This window comes from Salvia splendens, chromosome 3 (genome assembly GCF_004379255.2).
Source record: "Salvia splendens isolate huo1 chromosome 3, SspV2, whole genome shotgun sequence".
NCBI lineage: Eukaryota > Viridiplantae > Streptophyta > Magnoliopsida > Lamiales > Lamiaceae > Salvia > Salvia splendens.
In genome coordinates, this window is record NC_056034.1 from 41,817,490 (window position 1) to 41,844,143 (window position 26,654).

A 26,654-nucleotide genomic window follows, 5' to 3' on the forward strand; every position below is an offset into this window, starting at 1 on the left:
AGAAAACAGAGAAGGAGTTCACGGTTTGTCCGGTCGAGGGGGAGAGGAAGTATGCGACCGAACAACTCCGCTCCTATAGTGGCCGTGAAGGCTAAAGATGACGGAGTTGAAAGGGTGAGAAAGCTACATCAGTGAAGCCGCCATGTCACGTCCAGGAAGGCCAATAAGAGCTGTTATGCAGAGGCAGCAGTAAACGCAAGAGGCCGACGTCTGCATGGCGGGGGGCGGGGGGGGGGTGGTGAGATAGTGGCACCACACAGCCATACCACGCCCGGAGAAGAAGAATGAGAGATGACAGTTTAGCCATCGCCTGTAACAGGCGGGAGAAGACGAGTGGAATAGCGAGCACGTTGACAGCTGCATCAGCCTGCCCGGGAAGGACCGGCTAGGAAAGGACGCCTGAAAAAATGTTGAGAAGAGGCCGCAAGGAGAGCCGCCACAAGGAGAAAGGATGAGTAATTTGGGCTAGTGTTATTGGGCTCGAGAAGAAGAAAAAAAATGAAAATAATGGGCTCATAGTTTGAGCTAGAATGGGTCGAGAATGGTCCCCCAAAATCAAGCTTAGGGTTGAAAATTAAATTCAGTCCAACGACGAAGCTCCTCGACAAGAGTCAAAACTGTCTGATTTAGCTCCTCGATATGAGTCAAAATTGTCTGAATTAGCTCTTCGACAAGAGTCAAAATTGTCTGATTTGGCTCCTGGATACAAGCTAAAACTGTCTCAAATGGCTCCTAGATACGAGCTAAAACTATCTAAGTAGCTCCTAAATATGAGTAAAAACTGTTTAAAAAAGCTCATTGACACGAGTTTAAAATGCCAACCAAAAATTGAAGAGCTCCTTGACATGAGTTAAAATTGTCAACAAAAAAATTGAAGAACTCCAAGAAATGAGTCTAAACTTTCAATGATGAATGAAGAGCTCATTGATAAGAGCCTAAACTTTCAATGATGAATGAATAGCTCATTGATAAGAGCCTAAACTTTCAATGAAGAAAAAATGAAGAAGCTCCTTGAAACGAGTCTAAACTTTCAATGAAAAAAAATAACTCCTTGATACGAGTATAAACTATCAATAATGAATTGAAGAAGCTCTATGATACGAGCATAAACTGTCAATGAAAATTGAAGAACTCAACTTGAGGGGGAGTGTTGGAATGAAGAAATCAATTAAGAGAAAATTAAGGCTCTGATACCATCCCCTCAGATTTGATATCATGAGATAGTGGCACCACACGGCCATACCACGCCCATGAGATTTATATAGTGATTTCAGTTCTCTTTTTACACCGATGTGGGATAGTTGTATTATATTCTTTTAGTTTCAATTGCCAACACCCCCCCTCAAACCCTTCAAGGTGAACCTTGGAGGGGTTGGACTTTTTTTCTGATCGATTGGACTACTCGACCTAATTTTTTTTCCGATTGTTTGGGCCATTGGCCCAAATCTTTATGTCCAGATATATTGCTGGGCCGGTCATTTTTCAGTTTTTATAGCCCAGATATACTGCTGGGTCAGTTAAATTGACCAATAGTCGGCGATTCGCTCTGATACCATGATAGAAATCTATGAGTTCCATCCCAAAATCAATTGGTATCACGTTTTTCCATTTTGGTCCGTCCGCGAATAGGAGTCCCAGTTCATAATTACCATAAATGGTAAAAAGGTTTCACATTCCACCAATTCATTTCACTAATGTATCATTTAAAACCAATATATACAAATGTGAGTTATATTCCACTAACTTTCTTCCACCCACCTTTTTAAACATTTCTTAAAATCCGTGATGAAAGAAATGAGACTCCTATTCGCGGACGGAGGGAGTATACACTACATCGTATTTTTATAAAAACAGACTATTTAATTTTTTTGTATACACAAAAGGTTCGTCTATTTTAGACGATACTACTCCCTCCATCCCACAATAATTGACACTCTTTTCCATTTCGGTCTGTCCCAAATAATTGTCACACTTCATTTTTATCATAAACTAGTGTTAACCCACGTGCGATGCATGACGGAATATTTTTTCATTATACGGTTTTAAATAATTAATTAATTAATTAAATTAAGAAATAATATAACTATATAAGATTAAAAATAGAAAAATATACTTTAAATAACAATTCAATAAGTATATACTCCTCCAGTCATTTTACACTTAAAAGACATAAAATTACTATTTAAAATAGAACCAACACAAACACAATTATTTGAACATCAAAGAAGAGAGTATCAAGTGTTGATACTTTTGAAAAATATGTTTAAAACAATCATTCATATCTCTCTACTAAAAAATGTAAATCAAAATTTTAATAAAATAATGAATCAATAACTCATAATATTCAAAACGTCAAAATTATGACCATAAAAAAATTCAAATGATAAATTATACAAAATAACATTACATTAATTGGTTTAGTTAACATTATTACATTAATGAATAATGATAGCCCTTTTGAATGTTGGGGCGTTTATCTTTATTTATTGCACTTTTAAACGTGGCTTGTTGGAACATGAAACATCTAGACAATTTTTTTATGCTACTTTACAATTCTCAATACTGCAAATTCTCTTTTTGTAAATATATACCCGTATATTTTATTCAGCATGATCACCTATAGATAAGATAATTAGATTCTCCATATAAAATCAGTTGTATTACAGAACAATTAAGTGCTAAATCCTAATTTCAACAATAGTATAAAATCAAAATTTGGTAGCAGACTATTTTATTTTGTTTGAACAACTAATTGTTTGATCAGCTGGATTTTACTATATTTAACTATCTCATTGCAAATATACAAATAGGGTCATATTAAAATATACATGAATTTATTAATTCATCATAAGTAATTATTATTTTTTTGACATCACTTAATATAATTATTGCAGCGGTAACAATATAAATATACAAAAACAATAAATTGTGTAAAGATGAAAATAAATATTATGCATGTCTGATGTCTCGAGTCAAGAATGTTACGATTCTTCCCTCTCTAAGAATTATAAGAAATATTGGGATAAAATTCTCGAACCATATACACGCGGTACTCTAACTATTGCAATCAAAAGAAAAAAACAACAACAATAAATGAAATGGAAATTACATTAAAAATTATAAAATAAACTGAACTATAAGTCTAGTTGAGAAAATCCCTCTTTCTGCAAGACACATTACATTAAGGTTAGTTCTCTCGAATTGATGTATTATCCCCAAAGATGAAATCCTCCTAACGTACATATCATCTCAAACCCACAAAGCATCGATGAACTTTGGGGCTTAAAAAATTGAGTAATACAATGTTCCTAAAATGTACAATAAAACGTTGGGAGCTTGAGAGAATGGAGAATACTTTTGTTTGTGTGTGATTCATCCACAACTCTATGCCTTTTATAGTCACAAAATTAATAGTCACAAAATTAATCCGTGAGAGATCATGAAATTAAAACATCATAAATTATAAAAAAGACCATAGAGGTTACAAAATTTGACTTTTGTTATTCATTTTTGTTTTTATTAGCCATTGATTAAAAGTTATAATACGTTTCTTATTATGAATAAATGAGTTTGAATGCAGATTTGTTTAGTCCACCATGATGATTGGCCGTTACTTCACATTATACATGCAATGATTTATAATTAATTTCTAAATAATAACTGAAAAATTTGTGAATTTCTAAATAATAACTGAAAAATTTGTGATCTCAACCATCATCTATTTTATACTCAATCACCCATAACTCATAAATATTCATATTTAAACCTCAAAACTTATAATATTTCAAAAGAAGGTCAAAACACACCTTTTATATGTGTATAAATTATGATAATCAATTGCATATTAATTTAATCATTTTGGAATTAATTTAATCACATTAAGAAATCATTACTCGCATGAAACGTCGGTCATACACAAATATTAGTACATAACTAGTATTCTGTCTCACAATTAATTCTCATAATTAATTAGCTATGGCGTAGGAGTATTCATTCTCATAATTAATTAGTATTAATTAATTAGCATGGCCTCACTATCTAGTTAAATTAGCCAACCGTTTCATAAAAAACGTTTAGAATATTTAGATAGTCATATCAGTGTTATAATCTACAAACCATTTTCATATAATCACACTATAATGAAGTTGCAAATGACGCTTGAAATTTAATGCCAACTTCAAAAACGGCAGTTTTTTTAGTTATTGCATACAAAATCTAAAATTCATAAATAGTCAAAATCCTACTCAAAATATTTTAATATTTAGATTCATGCCCAAAATTTATAAATATTCAAATTAAGGCCAAAACTCGCCTCTTATTTATATATATATAAATAAACAGTAATTAAGTCTCATATTTCACTAACTCACTCCACACCTATTTTATTATTATAATATGATTAAATGAGATAGCTCAAAAACGATTACTTTTAATATTTATAAAATTATGAGTCACGTTGAGATTGCAGAAGGATATTTTAATTCAAAGTTGACAGATTAAAATTTAACTGAATATTTTGTAGTTTGAAACATTTTTTCATAATGTAGAATTTAAAGTGATATTCATAAAATAAATGTATTACTAGTATTCAATATTTTCCTGCTAAATACACTTGACTTTGATCGGTATCTGAATTGCGGAATCTCGCAGAGAGCAAAACCCCACTTTGTTCATCGCCCAAATCCCCCAATTCAATTCAATTCAATTCAATTCAATTTCTTCAATAAGTTCACCTTCCGATTCTCGGCATACACCTTTGCTCTCCGCAGAGAATTTATTGCAGGAAAAGTATGGATGGCAACAAAGATGAAGCATTGAAGTGTTTGAACATCGCCAAGAACTCAATTCTATCCGGCGACAGAGATCGCGCCCTAAAATTCCTCAATAAAGCCCGTAGGCTTGACCCGTCTATCCAAATCGACGAATTTCTCTCCAATCTCAGCGATTCACCGCCGGAGGAGAAAAGCCCTAATTCACCCACCGACGAAAGCCCTCCTGATCCATCGAAAACTGGCCCCCGCCGTAGGGCTCCGGCCGCCGCGCGATCGACGTCGTCTTCTTCCACCGCATCGGCGACCTATACTGAGGAGCAGGTGACAATTGTCAGAGATATTAAGAGGAAGAAGGATTACTACGAAATTTTAGGGGTGGAGAAAAGTTGCTCAGGTGAGGATGTTCGGAAGGCGTATAGGAAGCTCTCTTTGAAGGTCCATCCTGATAAGAACACGGCGCCAGGGGCGGAGGAGGCGTTCAAGATGGTTTCCAAGGCATTTCAGTGCTTGAGCGATGAGGAGAGCCGTAAGAAATATGACGTCATGGGATCGGATGAGCCGGTCTACGAGAGGAGAGGCGGAGGGGGTGGTCACGGGATGCGTGGCTTTAACGGGTTTTATGAAGCCGACGTTGATGCGGATGAGATTTTTAGGAATTTCTTCTTCGGGGGAATGCATCCTGCAACGACTGGGAATTTCGGAGGATTTGCGTTTGGACCAGGTGTGAGAGTGAGAACTGGTGGAGCTGGAGTTGGAGTTGATCATAGCCCTAATTGGGTGAGAACTGTGGTGCAGTTGCTGCCGGTGATACTCATATTGTTAGTGAACTTCATGCCTTCATCGGAGCCGGCTTACTCCCTCTCTCGGACTAACTACCATGATGTTAGGTTCACTACACCGAAGGGGGTGAACTATTTTGCCAACTCTGGGAAATTCGAGCAGCAGTATCCGGCTAATAGTCACGAACGCGTTGCAATTGAGCAATGGGTTGAGGACGATTACCATAATTCCTTAGTGCAAAACTGCAGAGTTGAGTGGCAGCAGCTTCATTGGGGATATAGGCGGGAGACGCCAAATTGTGATGCATTGAGGCGCTTTGAGGCTATGGCTCAGTGAAGCATTGAGGCGGATGTGGCCACTGTTAAATGATTAAAGGTTTATTTATTTGTGATTTGGCCCGATATTCTTTTCATGTTTTGTTTGCTGCTATGGTTGGAGGATGTGTTATCCTATCTGACTTAGTTGTTGATGGTTTTTTTTCTTGTTTCTACTGATAATGTTTTCTGGTGATGGAATCTTGAGATGTGTGAGGCTGCAATATGTCTGGGTGTGACCAACTTGATTAGGGACTTTTGTTGACGAATAGATGCATGTTTATTCATATAGGAAACTGCTTGTATGTATCATTAAAACGACTAGGGATGGTGACAGTGAGAGCAAAATTTGGTTTCCTTGAGAATAAAGCTGATGGTTTTGTCAAGCTTGAGAAGACGAGGGGATGTACTAATCGAATTTAATTGCTTAGTATAATAGTCAGTTATTGGTTATTGTTTTATGTGCAAAGCATACTAGTGTAGGAAGTACCTGAGTGTGCTATCTTAAGTATTTGTTTGAATACATATGTCTGATATATAAGATTATATCTTTCTCAAAGTAGTAGTTTGTTTGAAAATGATTACTACTTGCAACGTCCTCAATTTCTGATTTGAGCTTATGTCTGCTCTCCTAACAATTGAATATCCTCAAACATTATGGTGAATAGGACACTTATCAGGTCTGGATAATCCTATGCTCACTTTATCCAGAACTAGATGTTGGGTGTGAAATTGAGCCCTTATTTGATCAATACATTTAAGGAAGTAGGAACTTGTGTAGTAAATGAGCAGTTTCAATGGTTCGGTTGTCTAAGGCTCAGCTTAACTGTTTCAGTTAGTTGAATGTAGTTGCTGTATAAGTCTATTGGTTTTCGTTTTTTTAAATTTTTTTCTTTCTAAACATTCACGGTATGGCGGTATAGAGTTTCTTTTGTGATCTCTGTTGGACTGATTTATACTCATGAATGCAATATTCTATTTTCCTTTTTTGGGGTTTGAATGCAATATTATAGTTTCGATGAATTCATATGCAAGACTAGTTGATAGATATGCTCATTTTAATTTAAGCAACCTGCATAATATTTTTTTCCGAAACAATTGTCTAATTAATTTACTGATGCAGTTTACAAATCTACTCAAATCTAAGACATGTTGAGTGCTGTAATCTGAGTAGTGTGTGTGTCTGTACCTAGTCAACTAAAATCCTGTCCATAGGGGAAAACAGAGGCAGATTGCTCTGCGCAGGGAGTTACTTTCTTCACCCCGACCAACAATTGATGCGTTCTTTTCGGAGCTTGTGTCTGGCTTCAATGTGTGTATTATCCATCCCTATTGGAAAGAGGGAATGAGAAGATACCAGACATGAATAATTGTCCTCTAAAAATGGAAATATTGAATGAATTTATTGTTAACTCAGAGATTTTACTACCTTGTTCTTTTTTACTTTTGATGCTTTTCATCATGTGCTAATCTTACTCTTAAATATTGACCTCGGTTTATATCTTATTCGAGTCTCATGTCATCTAAATCATTAATCACTTTTGAATGGTGTGCATATAATGAAGCATGTAGTTGAAATGGTGTGCTCTTTTTGTCTGTCTGAATAATTCCATCATATATAGTATAACTTGTAGCCTAAATCATGAATCAATTTGTCCCAAATTCGTTTTTGCTCGTCTTCAAGATGTGATTTCACAATCTTTTCGTTTTTGTTGTTGCAGATTAACGAGAATCGGTATAATTTGCGTGTATTCGTGATTAATTAGTGGAACCAGAGAATCTGGAGTTTGCTGTGGCAAACAGAGATTTATATGAATCCTTTATCCTACATAACAGAGGAGGATGCTCCAACTCCAACACCATATATTTTTTTGTAATTCGACATTTTAATCTTACTATATTATACCAAATGTCTATTGAACTTTTGTGTAGTTGCTACTTGTTAGTATTATATTCCTGCTTTCAGCCTTTTGTATTCTTTCACATATAAACATGGTTTTGCAATCTGATTCCTTTCTTTGCGTGCGAGTTATGTGATTCCCTTAGTTGGGTTAAATTTTAAAAATAGTGAGTTTTAAATCTTTCAAATTGTGACTACGTGATGACTTTTCCCAAACATAAAATTACTATGAATATCGATACTTTCCTCGTTCGCTTATAGTTCGAGTCACAATGGAGATAAGTGTAAACATTTTAGGTTCGAACTATAAAGCTACCATGAGGTTAAAATTTGATTTACAATCAATTAATACCCGTTACTAATTAGGGCTGGCAAATCGTGCGGATTGGGTCGTTATCGGGTCAACCTGATAATGACCCAACCCAATAAGGCCTAACCTGAACCCGACCTGTTAAGGAAACTGTAAATCCGAACACGAACCCGACCTGCTACCTTCAAATCTGAACACGACCCGCACCCGACACGAACCCGTTATCGACACGATATAATATGGGTTGACACGACACGATAACAACCCGAACCTGATATTACACGATTAAAACCTAATATTACACGATTAAACCTTAATTTTTAACCTAATTTACACAATTAAAATTCGTTTTATACTATTTAAATCTAATTTATAAGAAATTAAAAAATTAAAGTAATATATATATTTTTAAATAATAATAAAAATAATAATATTATTTCTTAATGGGTTACCCGTATCCGACCCGCATCCGACCCGAACCCAACCTGAAATTATCGGGTTCTTAATGGGCCAACCCGATAAGGACACGGATCCAATAAGACTTGACCCCAACCCAATAATTTCGTGCGGATTCGTGTCAGATTATCGTGTCGTGTCGAAAATTGTCAGCCCTATTACTAATCCACCGTATTAAAAAAAATATTGAACGTTTTTATTCTTGTTTTATCAGACAATTCTTGGCGTGGGCCGGGTGCTGGATGCGGTGAACTTACTATTCTGCAAAAATATAGATAATATTTATGCATCAACAAGCCCTAATTGTGATTTACTTTTTCTATGTATGTGCATTGGCCTATTTGCTTGTTTGTGTGCTAAAATTCAAAGGAACCTATGCACATCGATCCATCCACCAAAGGAAAAACAAAATAAAGTGACAAGAAACTGCATAAACAACAAGACATATAAAGAAGCTCAAGGAAACACCAAATATACATGAACTTTCAATTGTTTTGATTTCTCTTCAACAATCCTATTTCTTTCTATAACATCTCAAATGACAAAGTTGGGACATACCTCACTCTTTCATTCTCTTACAGTAATGATCATGTTGGGGAACATCTTGGCTTCATCAGAGCCAGTTTACTCCCTCACTAGAACTCACCACCATGATGTTAGGTTTACTATGGCAAAGGGGGTGAACTATTTTGCCAACTCTCATAAATTCGAGCAGCACCATCCGACTAAAAGCCACGAGCGCATTGTAGTTGAAAATCAGGTTGAGAAAGAGTACCATGGTAGTGCAAAACTGCAGGACTGAGCAGCAGTTCCTCCACTGGGGATACAGCCATCAGACGCATCATAGTGATACGTTAAGTCGCTTTTTGGGCACGGTTGATCCGCTTATGTCCCCGACTTTGAGTGCTTTCTAACTTACGTATGTTTGGATTGCCATTTGTACAGAATAAAGTATTGATAAGAGTACTGTTGGTGGATTGAGTGGAATTACAAGAGATAAACAATACCTGGCGCGTAATACAACCCAAGAAGGAAGAACTAAAACTGAAAATTATAATGAAATCGAAACTGTAAACTGGAAATAAAACTTAGCTGAGTCGAGGAGGCCTCTTTCCGCAAGACGAGATACGCCCCGGTAGTGCTCTCGGTTTGGCGTGTCGTCCCCAAAGATAAAACGGCTACGTCTCTAATGAAGCAGCACCGCAATCAACAGAGCTTCGGCGAACTGGATGGAGGAGAGGGCAGAGCTTCGGAAGAAAGACAATGCAGAGAGAGTATGATGCTTGTGAGTATATTCGTATGTTGTTCTATGTACTAATGCAAGGAATGACTAGCCTATTTATAGGCTTGGTCCACTGCGAGGGTCAACTCAGCCTTGATGGCTGTCATCATGGCTCATTATGGCGGGCCTGTAACCGCCGGCCGTTACGAGTTTGAAAGCTGGAGTGGTCGACGTTGAATCTAGACGTTGTACACGCCCTAGTTCAACCGTCACATGTGGACTTCATGAAGCGACTTGATCAAGACACTGATCAAGCCATCGCTCAAGGCGCAGCAAGCCGAGTTGATCAGGCTGCTGCCCAAAACTGAGGTGGTCCAAAATATTAAGTCTGGATCCAGGGACAAGTCCAAGTCCAAGTCCAAGTCCAAAGACCAATTGCCAAGATCCAAGTCCAAGGGCACGGGCGCGGGCGCTGCTCAGCTCGGCGCGCGTGTGCTCGCGTGTGAGCTCTTTCACCCATCTTAGTCCACGATAATTACTAAGTGTAATAAGTCACTTAATAAATACACATTTAAAGATGTGTCTCATCTCCTATGTGGGATAATTAACACTAGTTAATTACTCCCTACACTTTCAACTCATAGCTTTATCAAAAGCTACAATGTGACCAACTTTAATCCACTATTTCTCACTCACCGAGAATCGGATTTGAGAAAGTGAATATACTACGGTCATCTACGCGGAACGTAGATCGACGCTATATCATTAAATTTTTCAAAATTAAATGTCTCGTCACATTTATTTTTGGTCAAACTTCATTGACTGGACATCTTAAAATCAAGATTCCTACAATCCCCCACATGAGTGGAAATAGCCAAATGCATATGCATGCAGACACAAGCTCAACCCTCACGAGGTATATAAGCATAAGGATATGTAGTTTTTGGCTTTGAACCCTCCATAGTCGACACCATCGGATACATAGGCGGCTTAGTAGCGCGATGCTTTGAACTAATCCCCCACGCATTGCACCGAGACAATGGTGTTAACGCTTAAACACCTCAACCTCATCCGTTCTCACATTTTGTGTCCTTTGCGGCCTTGGACACCACTTTGGATTCATAAGTGTGTTATTTGAAGCGGTCTCACTTCACACTTATATAGGTGATTCATAATTGAGTATCTTGCCCTACTCGGTCTCCTTGAGAACTCAATCTCCTCGAGATCCTTAGGAGTCATTAAAAGTCATAGACTTAGCCTTACCACTAGGCAAGTTTACCAACACTCTATTGCTCTCTAGGGAATAGATATAGTTAAGTGTTTCTCATGAACTCTCATAGCTTAGTTGTCCCTTTGACCAAGTTCTTAGGATCTCCAGTCATCATGGTTGGGTTACCGCTATGACAATTCTTTAGTTTGTGGATTTCAAACCCTGTGGATTTCAAACCCATTCCTTCTAGCAACTTTTTCATTTGATCACGGTTTAACCCTTTGGTTAGCGGATCCGCTAGATTATCTATTGACTTCACATAGTCAATTGTAATCACCCCTGTTGTGATCAAATGTCTCACGGTGTTATGTCGTCGACGTATATGTCGAGACTTACCGTTATAGAAGCCATTGTTTGCCCTTCCAATAGCCGCTTGGCTATTGCAGTGGATCAACACTGGTGGCACTGGCTTGGACCAACATGGAATATCTTCAAGGAAGTTATTAAGCCACTCGGCTTCCTCACCAGCCTTATCTAAGGCAATGAACTCTGATTCCATTGTTGATCGGGCTATACACGTCTGTTTTGTGGATTTCCACGATACAGCACCACCTCCAATAGTAAAGACGTATCCACTTGTTGAAAGTGAGTCTCTATTGTCGGATATCCAATTTGCATCACAGTACCCTTCAAGTACCGGGGGGTATCTCGAGAAGTGTTGCCCATGATTTTGAGTATGTTTTAAATATCTCAAAACCCTCACAAGAGCTCTCCAATGCTCTTTGCTTGGATTGCTCGTGTAACGACTCAACTTATTCACGGCACAAGCAATGTCCGGTCGAGTGCAATTAGTCAAGTACATAATGCACCCGATGACCCGTGCATACTCTTCTTGTGCAGCGGGCTCGCCTTTGTTCTTGCTCAAGTGAACATCGAGTTCAATTGGAGTCTTAACCGGCGCGCCATCATAGGCTTTGAATTTATTCAATATCTTCTCAACATAATGTGATTGTGTTAAGATGATTCCATCATACGTTCTTAGAATCTTCATTCCAAGAATTACATCGGCTAGACCCATGTCTTTCATGTCAAAGTTTCCCTTTAACATGGCCTTTGTATCGTTAATTACTTGAGTGTTATTACCCAAAATGAACATATCATCAACGTATAGACACACTATAACATGGTCGTTATTAGTGCTCTTGATGTAGACACATTTGTCGCACTCGTTGATTTTAAACCCATTTGATAACATCACATTATCAAACTTCAAGTGCCATTGCAATGACGCTTGTTTCAATCCATATAGAGACTTTACGAGCTTGCATACCTTTTTCTCTTGTCCAGGTACTACAAACCCTTCGGGTTGCTCTATATAGATTTCATCTTCTAGTTCACCATTTAGAAACGCGGTCTTTACATCCATTTGATGAATCTCAAGATTGTGCAATGCAGCAATAGCGAGAAGCACTCGGATAGATGTAATCCTTGTTACAGGTGAATAGGTATCGAAGAAGTCATGTCCTTCCCTTTGTTTAAAACCCTTTACTACTAGTCGGGCTTTATACTTATCCATTGTTCCATCGACCTTAAATTTCCTTTTAAGTCCCCATTTGCAACCTAAAGGTTTCGCACCTTCAGGTAGGTCTACCAACACCCAAGTGTGGTTTAGCAAAATTAAATCAATTTCGCTTTGAACAGCTTCTCTCCAATGTAGCCCGTCTGGGCCATCGAAGGCTACTTTTATAGATGCCGGTTCTTAATCTAACATAAAAGCAATGCAGCCAGGACCAAAAGTTTTTGAACAGCTTCTCTCCAATGTAGCAAAATTAAATCAATTTCGCTTTGAACAGCTTCTCTCCAATGTAGCTCGTCTGGGCCATCGAAGGCTACTTTTATAGATGCCGGTTCTTAATCTAACATAAAAGCAATGCAGCCAGGACCAAAAGTTTTTGGTGTTTTAACCCTACTACCACGTCTTAGTACTGTATCCTTTGGATCGGGCCTTGCACGCTTGCGCGATTCAGGTTCCTCATCCGCTGATTTAGAACTAGTGGTTTCATCCTCAATTCTTGTCTCAGAATTGGATGCTACGTTTTCCTTCCTTTTACAAGGAAATGTATTTTCAAGAAATACCGCGTTTCTTGACTCAATTATTGTTCCCACGGTCACAGTCGGTATTTCAGACTTGTGGACAACAAATCGATATGCACTACTATTAAGTGCATATCCAATGAAGATGCAATCAACCGTTTTAGGTCCGATTGTAACTTCTTTGGGCGGAGGAACCATCACCTTTGCCAAACACTCCCACACTTTGAGGTATTTGTAGGATGGCTTCATTCCCTTCCAGAACTCATAAGGAGTAACATCTTTGCCTTTGAGAGGGATTTTATTCAAGATATAGTTGGCGGTCAAAACCGCTTCTCCCACATGTTATGTGGTAATCCTGAAGTCAGAAGCAGTGCATTCATCATCTCTTTTAGAGTTCGATTCTTGCGTTCTGCAACACCATTATATTGTGGTGAATATGGTGTAGTCGTTTGATAGATTATACCACTTGCGTTGCATAATTCCTCAAACGGGGCTACATATTCGCCTCCTCTATCGCTTCGAATCGTTTTGATTTTACAACCAAGCTGATTCTCAACTTCGTTCTTATAATTTTTGAACGATTCTATTGCTTCATCTTTACTTCTTAAAAGATAAATGTAGCAATACCTTATGCAATCATCTATGAAAGTGATAAAGTACTTTTTACCACCTCTAGTTTGCACCATCTTTAAATCACATACGTCCGTGTGAGTTAATTCAAGGGGTTTAGTGTTTCTTTCAACTAAATGAAACAGTAACTTAGCCATTTTGGCTTCAAGACAAATCTCGCATTTATCTTTACTATAAACTTCATTTACCTTTAGTAAATCAAGATTTACTAATCTTTTAATGACATTTATATTTACATGTCCCAATCTACAATGCCACAAGTTTGAATACTCAATCAAGTAAGAGGAAGTAGACGCATTGTTATTGATAGCCAAAGGCTTGGGACCATGGCCCGTAGCCACACTAAGCTTGAAGAGCCCATCGGTTACATAACCTTTTCCGAGGGATTTTCCAAATTTATACAAAACAAACCTATCGGATTCAAATACAAGTTTAAAACCCTTATTAACTAGTATAGATCCAGAGACTAGGTTCTTTCGGATGTCCGACACATGCAACACATCCTTCAAGGTGATCGAGACGCCAGACGTCATCTTGAGGATCACATCTCCGGTTCCTTTCACTTCGGATGATACTTGATTCCCCATGTTGATCTTCCTCCTATCAACATGACTGTAAGTTGAAAACATACTCCTATCGGCACAAACATGAGCAGTTGCTCCAGTGTCGATGTATCAGCCTCCCTTGTTTTCAATCAAGTTGGCCTCTTCAGTGGCCACATCAATGTGGTCATTCTCGTCGCAGTCTTTGAACTCTTTTTCGACGATGTGGGCAGCAGGCTTCTTGCCCTTGCTTTGGCAATCCTTGGCGAAGTGACCAGGTTTGCCACATTTGTAGCAGTCGCCTTTCACAGGCTGCTTTGCCTTGCCTTTATCCTTTGACATTGGACGATTTGGGCGAGGTCGTTTGTTGGAGGGACAGCCTCGTTCCAACAAGTTGGCCATGGCCTCTAGCCTTGTGGTCGTTTTTGCGCACGTCAGATTCAATGCGCAATTTCACGATCATTTCTTCAAGGGTCATCTCATTTCGCTTGTGCTTAAGGTAGCTATTAAAGTCCTTCCAACTAGGTGGAAGCTTCTCAATTATCGTGCCAGAAGTAAAGGCTTCCGGCAAGTTCATCCCCTCGGCGGTGAGTTCGTGGATGATAATTTGAAACTCTTGTACTTGGTCTATCAATGGTCTTGAATCGACCATTTTGTAGTCCAAGTACTTAGCTATTACAAATTTCTTAGTACCGACATCATTGCCACGGTTCTTCTTCTCTAGGTTCTCCCACATTTGTTTAGATGTGGTTACATTAGAGTATACATTGTAGAGGCTATCATCTAGTGCACTTAAAGTAATGTTTTTACATAGATAATCTCCTTTGTGCCATGCGTCGTAGTCGGAGAAGACCTCCAGTCTTGTCTCTTGATCGCTTGGCCTGGGTGGCTCGTCTTCCTTGAGGAAGTGCACGACCCCCAATGTTGTCAAGTAGAACAATATTTTCTGTTGCTACCTCTTGAAGTCAGATCCTCCAAACTTGGAGGGAGTCTCAGCGGGCGGCATCATTCTCGGCATCAAAGGCACCGCGTTGCCCCGCGTTGTCACTGTCTACAAATGTAGGTTGCCCCGCGTTGTCGTCATCGGAATCAGCCTTCCCCTTTTCCTTTCCTTTCTCCTTGCAGTTCATCTTTCCCTTTCTTTTTCCTTTCACAGCAGCCCTTCTGGTACGCTCGGATTTTGCACGGTTTTAAGGCCATTATTTGGTCCGTTTTGAGTGTCAAAGTTGCATTACATGTCCATTATTTGCATATTTTATACATTTTGGTATTTTGACTTGTTTTGTGAGAAATGTGTATATTTAAGCTTAAAAAGGGAGTCAAAACGCGAATTAGGAAATCAGGAGTTTCTGGTAACGTCCAGCGACCGCTGCAACACCGCCGGCGACCGCCGGCGCTCAGCGGCCGCCATATCTGTAGCGGTCCGTTTTGGGAAATTTGTGCATGGAATGAAGACACGCTCAACGACCGCTAGGCAAGGCGTGTCGACCGCCACCCAAGAGTCAGAAGCCTCGGATTAATGCATGGCGACCGCTGGCCAAGGTGTAGCGGTCCGCCACAAAATAGCTGCGAGCAGATTTGCCTAATTTTCTCTCCAAGATTTACCATATTTTGCAACCATTTTCCTTATTTTGAGGAGCTCGAATCTCTCCCTATATATAGCTCCTCAAGCTTCATCAAAATAATCCTTTTTTTGCAACATATATTCTAGAGATTAAAACTTAAAGTACTTCATTCTGCAAGGAGTTGAAGTAGATTTCAAGAACATCAAAGTTATAAGGATTCAACCTTTGGGTTTTATTTGCTTTAGTTTTATGTTCCAATTGTTTTCCCTTCAATCTATGTTTTAGATTATTCTATCATGTGTAACTAAATTCATAGGATTCTAGGGATGTGTTAGTAACGACTTTGGTTATACAATTCCTTTTCTATTTAATATCCGTTTTGTTCTTACTTTGTTTATTCCTTAAGTTGTTGGATAATGCTTCACGTTTGAGTGACACATTCTGTGATGAATTAATATAACTTGCTACATAATCGTGAGAGGAGGTTGGCGAGTTAGATCCACTTAATAGACACTACAATTAGCTTCCTTTAAAACGACATTGTTAATTGAGAGTGGGGACTTTTAAAGGGTCTTAGGAGCTTTTAGGAGTTACGTATTTAGGATTGACAGCCTTAATATTTGTAACCAACATTTGCATCGCATGAGCATAAACTAGGTGACTCGTTCTATCAAAGTAAGAACTGTGCTAGGGTATTGTAGTTGGAATTTGTATAACTATAACTGTGAACGCACATCCCTGGACTTCCCGTATCTCTATACTTTTATCTCCGTGATTTATTTGCAATTAGTTGTTTACTTGCTTTCAAATTGTTTTGTTTTAAAAAATATTCAAATCTTTCGGTTTTTCCAAATAGTAATTGAGTTTTAGTAGAGGGTAGCCAGTCTGTGATTGTTTTTCCTGTGATCGATATTCGGTACTGACCTTTAGCTATACTATTTCTACATTGTATACTTGCAGGTATTTATAGTGCTAATAAAAAGTGCATCAAGTTTTTGGCTCCATTGCCGGGGATTACATTCACTTTGTGATTGATATCTTCAAACGGACAATTTTACTACTTTGGATTTTAATTGCTTTCTGTTTTTAATTTTAATTTAATTTGTTTTTGTTTCTTTCAGGTTTGTATACTGGAAATCACCTTTCGAGTGATTGAATACTGTAAAACTCTATATTTTCAAATGAATGCAACAGATTATTTTTGTCATAATGTTGTTATGTTTTACATTTAATGGATGTTTATTGCATAATTAAATGTATAAGCAATGTAACAAAGTCTAAGTCTTTGTTTTAGTAGACCGGTTGTGGGCGTCGTCCACTTTAAGGTAACACAGTCAGTTCTAAACAAAGAAAAATAAAAATTTCACAACCTAGATAGACCTAGACTACCTATCGTGAAAGGTTGCAATGTCTGTCCGCATATTTCTAAGCCTTACTGAAATAAGATGACATTGGTGTGGTATAGCACTGAATTAGATCTAACGGCAAGACGAGTCTTTATGCTATTTACTGAAAGACGAGGTCATGATAATTAATTTCTTAATCACTGTACGTTAGCATTGAGCATACGATATTGATCATGTACTACTTTGACTTATCAAAATGTGCGGGTTTTTTCGTAACCCAACGATCCTAGTATATTTGGTAGTGATGATTAATATCTAGCGGTGCTAGGATTGCTATTATGTTAAATCATGCGCGAGGTGAGTCTCGTTTGATAACATCCACAAGAGAAGCTTGAAACAAGGTTTTATTATTCGGAACCTAGCTAGTTGGAGTTTGATTACTCTATGAATAATGAATAAGTGTTTCTTGCTAAGTCCACTCTTGGGGATAGTAATATGTTAATTAATTAAGTCCATAACAGACATTGATTAATTAATGGATGTTTCTATCTTAAGCACGGGAAATAAATGACAAACAAATGGAAACCCAGAATACTTGTAATTTCGGATTTAGATGGGCAGTGCAATATTACTTCTGTAATGGCTGCTCGTAATATTCTAATATAAACTTATATTAAATTGTGGGTTCAATTTAATTGGTAAAAAGCTAATTAGGGGAGGCCATATCCAAATTCTTCCATAGATCCCTGACTGGGCTCAATATGTGACTTAATATAAATAGGAGAATAAAGGACATAGAAAACACAAGATTTATTTTATAAAATTTTCGTCCCCCTCTCCTTCAAGCAAAGGGACGATTTTTGCTCTCCTCCGAGAGCAGATTCCATCTTCTTTATTTAAGTCCTAGTATTCTGGTTAGATCAGCCCACACTAATATCATATTATAGTTCGGGAACCAGTCAGAAGATCCGTGGTTTAGTACTCAAGATCTTCATGTGGAGAAGGCGCGAGCTATCTTCGATTCTTCAGTGAATCAACGAGGTAAATTGGCTTACTCTGTAGCAAACATGTTTTAGGTGTTAATTGCGCTAAAGCATGTTTAAATTCAAGTTATGAGCATGATACATGTGAGAATTACACGAATAGAATTTGTCTAAATAATCTGCTAAATAGATCAGAATTATTATGTGATCCGTTTGAACGCTCGCTTCCGCTGCCAACCCCTTCACATAAGGGTAAGACTTATTCCCTTTTCTTTAATTGATTCTGCTAAAGAGTGGTTTGAGTGTATGCCCACAGAGCGAGTCTCCACATGGAAGGATATAGTGGTTGCCTTCCTCGACAAGTACTATCCGCCGGGCACGATTTTAAAGCTCAAGAGTGAGATCTTCGAATTCATGCAAGGCCATGACGAGCCCCTCTACGAGGCATTTGCTCTTTTCAAAGCCATCATCCGCAAGTGCCCCAAACCACGGTTTCACCGTGGACCATCAGGTAGGAATCCTTTACAATGGATTTAATGAAAAGATTTGGGCTATGTTGGATTCAGGGGCTAATGGAGGATTCTTGCGGAAGACAGCGGTCATTGAGGAATTCGCCACCAACAACAGGGGGTGATCGAAAGAAAGGCACAACTCGAGCAGAGTAGCAGCCATAAAAGAGGCCGGGAGAGCTCCTTGCAAAGGAATTGGCCGAACTCCAAGTGTGGGTTAATCAAATGGATACATCGAGAAAAGAGGATCCGGTTCCACCGACCTCCGTAATCGCAGTCGCCAAACCCGACACTCCTACCCCTCCTATGGAAGATGTCAACTACGTGCAACAAGGAGGCGGTCCCAACAGACCCTATAACCACAAATTGCCCAAACCAGGGGGCGGTAATTTCAATAATTATAATGGGAACCGTCCTCATCCTAACCTCTCGTACTCTAATAATAATTTCTTGCAACTCCACGCAGGATTTAATGTTAGCAAAGATGGAGTAGTTGACCCTATCAAGAAGGAGGAAAAGTATGACCAATGCATCGTGAAGATTTTGGAGGTGCTAGTGCAAGATATGAAAGCCAGCGATACCAAGATTGGGGTCGTGGAAGCAAGGTTGAACAACCTCGAGGCCGGAATAACCACAATTGCCACTGCCGTCTCGAACATTAAAACTCAAATGGACCAAGTCCACAAGAAAATTGAAGAGGACAAGGAAAAGGCAGCAGCACGAGCGGCGGACATAAACAAGAAGTGGGTCGCCAAACAAAAGAAGGACGATAACAGCACCACCGGAGTGAAATCTGGGGACTGCGCGACATCCGGCGGATCTGCCCAACGCCTGGCGAACCGCCGCATACCCCGCAGCGGTCCGCCACTGAAGAGCAATTCAAGCATTTTCTAAATATGTTTTGCAAGTTGAGTTTATGGTGAGATCAAGAAACTCCAGTTTCTTGAACTCGCCAAACTGGTCCGTCAAGTGACCAGACAGTTTATTTTCCCTCATGAGCAATGTTACGACTGCTTCCAAGAAGCATTGAGATATATTTTCAAATAGATCAGATATATTCCCTTCTAGATTGTTACCAGACAAGACCAATATTCGTATCGCGCACAAGCTAGTGATCACTCGGTATTTCCCCAGAGATTTGGTTATAGCTTAAACCGAAAGTGTCTAGAGATGTTAGATTTCCTACCCTTTTGGAGATAGTACCATTCAAGAAGTTGTTGTCCAAATACACAAACTTCAAATCTTGGCATGAGTAAATCCAATCTGGGATTACCGAGCTGAGTTTATTCCAAGAGAGATCAGTGTGTTGCAGTTTCGTTGTATTGCTTGTATAAGGAACATGGCCTTCGATATAGTTTTGACTCATATCAAGAAACCCTAGGCTACCTTGTCTGAAAATCCAACCTGCAACAGAGAAAGAGGCGAGCTCGTTTCTAGAGAGATCAAGAAATGTTAGAGAAGTGGCATTAACATGATCAAGTGTGGAGAGAGGTGAGAGAAGCTTGCAGCCACGAAGATGGAGCTCAGTCAAACGAGGAAGAGCGTTGATGATTCCCAACCAGTTGGTTTCGTTTCCGAGGTCGATGAAGTTCGTGTTCAGATACTTCAAACTGACTAAACCAGACAGCCATCCAAGCCCATGCACTTTCTGGCCAGAACCTTCTAGAACCAAAGTGCGTAGGCTTGAGAGATTCCCAATCGACCGAGGAATCTCTCCATGGAATCCGGCGTTGGAGAGATTCAGATACTCTTGATTTTTTAGCATCGCTATGGGTGGAGGGATTGCTCCTTGGAATTGGTTGTGGCTGAGATCAAGATAGGTGAGGTGCTTGGAGAGTGGACAGATTGATCTTGCCGTGTAAGGAGTGAGAACTGAGATGGAGGAGGTGGACATGGCCGGTTGGAACGCTGCAAACGACGCCGTTCCATGTGCAGCAGTTGGAGTTGGTGGTGTTCCATGAGGAGAGGGTGGAGTTGTTTAAGTTTGAGGATTGCTTCAAGGTTAGGAGGGCTTGTTTTTCGATTTTGTGGCAGAGAGTGGTGTTGTTGGCATAAGTTGATGTGAAGGAATTGGAATTGGAATTGGAATTGGAATTGGAATTGGAATTGGAGGAGTCTTCCCAACATTAATGTAGTTTTTCACACACTGTTTTATGAGTTTTTTGTAGAAAATAATTATAACTATTTAATACTCCCTAAGTACCAATCTTTTACACCTATACATTTACAATTCTTTAACTACTTTTTCAATTATATTCGGTTTCCAGTATTATCTCCACAGATATGATTCTCTTTAAAAAGCTTCATCTGAATCAGTTAGTGTTCGCCCTCTCATAAAAATAACTAGGCCATTTGGACAAGAAAGTATAATTGTAAGGAAATTTTATTTTATGAAAATATGTTAGGATTCTAAAACTATAATTTTCCTATACTTGAAATAATCTAATAAATTGAAAAATACATAAAATACATAATAACATTATAAATTGTTTATATTTATTAAATTAGGGGGAAAATACAAATATAAAAATAGGCATTAAATAATCTATGTAGCTCATAACACGAAATAAAAAAAGTATCTTTTGACAAAAACTATTTAAACTAATTTATTCCAAGTGATTCTAATTATAAAAAAATTATCTCTCACGTGAAGAGAGAAAATGACCTTACAAATTAGGTTGTTGTCATCGCCACATGAAAATCTACTTTTTCTAGGGTTTAAAGACTAAAATCCTACTTTTTCAAAGGTCTACTATTTTCTTTTTTCTTCAACGATCAGTTTTTTGGTATTTAATTCAATTTCAAAATTGGTATTCGTTAGAGATGCACTATTTTCAACCCATATTAGAATAAACTCATATCGATCCATCTACCAAATGAAACAAGCAATCGAGGCTGAGAAAGTTGAAAGCTCGGCATAAACAAGAAACCATAAAATAAAGCTCAAGGAAACACCTCTAAATCAAGCTAATAAGAATTTTAATTCCCTTTGGAGCTGAACTTACACAGTCAAGAGATACAGATCAGTCTATGTTGTTGATATTTCTCTTCGATATTCCTATCCCTTCCTGTAATCTCTCCAATGTCAAAGTTGGCACCGACCTCACCCCTCTATTCTTTTGAAGTAATGACCAGCAACCCCAAGGCGCCTATCAATATATACTGCACCAAGCCAAATCAAATACAAACTTGCCTTTAGATAACGTAATGGCAAGCAACCTCATGACATAATATCCAAACAAATAAACAATAAGCATGAAAGAGTTCATTTGGTATTTCAAGAACTCATGGTTTGTATAGAGAGCTAACCTTGATGATCGGTTTCTCAGTCATGATAATCGTAACCCAGCCTACATATGGCAAGAATCTGCAAAAAGCAGTATTGAAAGTGTTGATCCTCTCATCAAATCTCAGAACATACAGTGTTGTTGGTAATCGGAATGCAATGGGACAAAATAAGCAAATTTAGTTAAGAAAGTAACAAGAACTCGCAGTAATTCAAGAGCGTCAAAGCAAATACTACCATATAACATGCCATTAACATGTAGTAGTATTGACTGAAGATCATAAATGTAAAGTGCTAGTAGTGTTCCACGGGATTGTGAAGGGGAAGATGAATAATTGGGAGAATATAATGAGTATGCGTTTATCGATGAAAGAAAACTATGACAAAAAATAAAGACTGGTTTATGCTGATAAGAATAATGCAAAATATAATTGAGCATTTAAGAAACTCCAAAATGTACAAACATCATTAGAAATTTAGCTGCAGAGTCCAAGAGGACCAGAATTCTCGAACTTCATACAGGGGACAAAGAAAGAAAGAAAGTGTGCAACAAAGTTAGGAATGGTAATTTATACATCTGTACAGCTCAAGAGTTCAACATGCACCCAGTCAAAGGAATTGGCGGACCTAATTCATGAAGGCCAAATAAGGCTCCAAAAGCCAGCATAATAGAAGAATTTGAAGCTAAGGAATCTCAGAACTGATTATATAGATTTATTATTCCACCAACAATTTTTGCAGATTCTCAATCCTTGGATTCAGAGAAGAACAAGGTAAATAAAGCTGTCCTTAGTCAGGCATATAATAACTCTAACAACGAGCCATGCCAAAGCGTATCACAAGTTATATAAATAATTCTGGAATTTAATTTTAACTAGGAACTCACCCAACAGCTCTTCCCATAATATGGTGCCTCTGCAACCAGAGCTGACCCTGAGCATAGAGAAGTCTGTCGTCTCCGAAATTGTTATCTCCTGGAAAGCAAAGAGCAGACTAACATGAATAACATCATTTTCTTGAGAAATATTGGCTCGTGTCTGTTTCTAGAAGAAGATAGAGTCATAAAATTATTTATGCAACTCCTGCTTAATCCCAATCATAAACATTTAGCAGATGCTTCAAAACTCAAACGTACTATAAGACACTAACATTTCAACTCAGTACTTACATATATTATTTTTATTATGACAAACAATAGTTCAAACAACATACCTTTCGTAAGGACATCAACTTCCCCAGTATCTTCACGTTCATGAACCTAAATAGCAACTTCTGGTTAATAAGAGAGCACAAGGAACAAGAGCATATAAAGATGAAGTTTTGTATATAAAGCAAGCACAACTGCACACACATCGTATGGACTTAGTTCTTTTGGCGCATGTACTACTTATACTGAAGCACAGAGTAGGATGAGATTTCCCAATACAAGTACTTTTTTAAGCTTGACAGGGACATGCAACTGTTTTTGAGCTACAGTAAAACTTGCATGCAATTGTTTTTGAGCTTTAAGGGACAGTAAAACGTACATGCAACTGTTTTTGAGCTAGAAAGGGACAGTAAAACGTACATGCATCTCCCAAGCTTAATCACAATAATTATTTCTATAGATACTACAGAAGACAATAAATCCTCCTATGCTGTACGAGGTAAAATAAGTACTACATATCACATATATCTCGTTCCCATTCAAATATATTCATGGTATAACATGAAATTGACTTTCCACCCTATCAATGCTCCCACTCCTACCTGAATTTTCAAGGTTCTCAGCTACCCAATGACTTGACAATTTCACCTTTTTTTTCCTTTTTTTTCTCCAATGTCCCAATGACAACAGGAATGCTACTTTCTTATTGATCTAGTTCCTCAGACCTCAGCTACTACTTAAGATGAAAACAAGTATTAACTTTCATACCTTAATAACTCGGTGGACAATAGGAATTTCACGCCCCTGTCAGAAAGTAAAGGAAACTAGTGAGCTTGGGACAAAATTACAACAATTTAATTTATATGCAAAGCCTGTGGCCTATACACCAAATTTGGAGACAAGACATGCTTCTCATTTTAGAAGCAAGAGCATGTCTCAAAATTCAAGAAATATATAAGTAATGAAATGAACATCTGCAATGTCTTTCCTTCATTGGATTTTTATAGATCTCAATGATCATGTACTACATTTCCATGAATCAATACAAATGCAAAGAAGACTACATCTTTAAATGATCACATATCTAAGAGGACATGCAAACTTTTGGGGTTAGATTTTAGTTAACACTGGCAGGGTAAAATTTAGTTTGGTGGACCAAAGACAAGCAAGGACAGCAACAATACTAAAATAACACATAATACTGATACCACGTACATCAACATTAAAGACAACAATTTCTCCAGCACGAATAGGGTCCTTGCTCATATGCAAGAACAATATGTCCCCCTGAAAAAGGTAAATGAACAAGTTAAAATCAAGGAAAATGGGAAGTAGAAAAGTACTATATTAATACGCTAGACATAATACAACACAGATACCAGGTTTGAGTAGCTCTCTGTGAACCAGACATGTAATAAGATATGATTCGTGCGAACCATGGAAAAAGTACTTAAGTTTATCAGATAGCTCAAGTGTAATTCAATTTGCTACTAGGATACATGAAATAGATATAGGAAAGGTTGCAGCACTACTATTTATGAGCATGCTAAAGTCTTAATATCTATCTTCTATCATCTAAAGCCCGTCCCTCCCTTGCTGAACCTTGAAGCCCCCGGAGCTTGAATAAAGATGTGTTTGGCAGCAAGGCAGAGTTGATAAAGGACCAAGAATTGGCTTAAGTGATACACACAATTCTAAACACCCTTTATTAGCAAGCTATAATACTTGTGCACAAGAAATAAATCCCATGGCCATGACACTAAGTAATGACATGGCGAATTCATCAACAATGTTGGTATTAACAACTGATGTAATGTAATCAAAGCACTCACCCTTTTAAAACCAGGCTCCATACTTCCAGAAAGCACAACAACTACCGGTGATTCACTGCCAGTAACACACATTAACCCTTTCCATATAATAAGTGCTGATGTGACGATCATACCTGGAGCAATTGGTTAAAATGAAAAACCAAATCAGACAAATTGCCCTTTAAAAACAAGAGAGAATAAAAATAAGGACACAAATAACAAAAGCCTAGCAACATTAGTATCAAACAATCTTCAGATGCGCGAATCATTGAATGTCATAACATCCAGACTTGGTACTCAAGCATAGAACATATATTACAAGGCCACAGCTAGTTTTAAATATGAACAGACAGCATATCCACATAAGCTTCATGTAACCAAGGAGAATAATCAGAGAACAAAAGAGGTACTAAATAGATAATCACCTCTAAAAATCCATTTGCATAAAATTGCAAACTTTAAATGAAGAAATTCCTCATATTAAGGTGTCAAAATTACATCTTAGTTGAAACAGTAATTCAGCTTTCATTCACTTTCTACAAGAATTATTCAATTAAATGAAGTGCACGATGAATAATCAACCAAAAATCACATCGAAATATACTCCGAATCTGAAGGGAAAGTTAACTAATAGAGAGCACAGACAGTCGAACATGAATTCACATATTCAAAAAAAAGTCAAGCACACAATCGAAAGCAACCAAAAAACCTCTTATCGTCATTCAGAAAATCACGAAGCAATTGTGCAATTATAAAAACTAAATTAAAAAGCAAGTCTATTGCTCGAACCTAGGCTGACGGCTTGAGTGAGAACTTGTCTGAAATTCAAGGATTTGATAGAATCGATCTGCTCTCCGATCCACCCCATCTTCGCGGCTGTGTGTGTGTGTGTGCGTGTGTGTTAGCAAATTAGCAATACAGCAGTTTAAGGTTCGGAGTCGAAACGCTCAATTTACTGAGAATTGGTAATGAAGGTCAAAGGGGAGTAACAGCAAAAGGGGAAAATGAATTTGCCTCAACATTAAATACAAATACTCCCAAATATTATCCTTTAATCAAATAATTTGTGAGTATTAGTACTAAATAAATAAATTAGAGAAATTATTAAAAAATCTTCTCTCTCGATTTGAAACGAAAATTTAGGAATTAGGATTTACTATGTAATGTGAGAATAGTAAATCCTATGATATACTATTAACCATTATATTCTTAATATTCAAATTATTTAGGGTTGACGAATCAAGCATCTACATCCAAAAATTGCCTCAACGGTTCATCCAATGATCCAAACCTAGTCTGATTTTTATTTCAGGTACCCGAATATCTGATGTTAGTATCCTTAGATTAATTGCTATAATCTTTTAATATTTTAATTTTGATAAAAAAAATTACTTCATAATTTTTAAATGAAAGAAAAATTATTAAGCCTTAAACCTGGGTAGGCTCGAATAGATGATAAAATAAAGGTTAAAGGTCAATTGGAATGAGACTTATAGATTATTCGAACATTTATCATTGAATTAATGAATTTTAAATAGCCGGATAGATTTCCAATTTGCCAGTTAGGCAAAACGAACTTAATTTTTCTAGCCAGGAGGACAAGGACATTATTAGGAAGTTCATGTAAAAGGTTAGAGCATCCACAGCCCCGGTCCGGATTCAGGTCCCAAGTCCTTTCTACGTCATCATTCTCCTAAATTTTTGCATTAGGCCACAACTCCTCTAACCCCTATCCAGACCACAACTATTAAATTGCAATATTCACAACTACAACAAA

General features: G+C 37.8%; 2 protein-coding genes across 2 annotated transcripts; one reads left to right on the forward strand and one right to left on the reverse strand.

The window, feature by feature from the left end:
- Positions 1 to 4,600: 4,600 nt before the first annotated feature.
- Positions 4,601 to 7,894, forward strand: LOC121796107 (chaperone protein dnaJ 49-like). The gene is made up of 2 exons (XM_042194847.1): positions 4,601 to 5,927; positions 7,588 to 7,894. Exon 1 carries the CDS (start codon positions 4,791 to 4,793, stop codon positions 5,886 to 5,888), a length of 1,098 nt encoding a protein of 365 aa, XP_042050781.1. The 5' UTR covers positions 4,601 to 4,790; the 3' UTR covers positions 5,889 to 5,927; positions 7,588 to 7,894.
- A 13,657-nt stretch (positions 7,895 to 21,551) lies between these two features.
- On the reverse strand, positions 21,552 to 25,879 carry LOC121796108 (signal peptidase complex catalytic subunit SEC11A-like). Its single transcript, XM_042194848.1, has 8 exons — positions 25,667 to 25,879; positions 24,899 to 25,011; positions 24,282 to 24,353; positions 23,835 to 23,870; positions 23,132 to 23,177; positions 22,806 to 22,893; positions 21,943 to 22,000; positions 21,552 to 21,795 (listed from the first exon to the last, which is right to left on the reverse strand). The coding sequence occupies exons 1-8, from the start codon at positions 25,743 to 25,745 to the stop codon at positions 21,745 to 21,747; spliced, it is 543 nt and encodes a 180-aa protein (XP_042050782.1). The 5' UTR covers positions 25,746 to 25,879; the 3' UTR covers positions 21,552 to 21,744.
- Between the last annotated feature and the right edge of the window lie 775 nt (positions 25,880 to 26,654).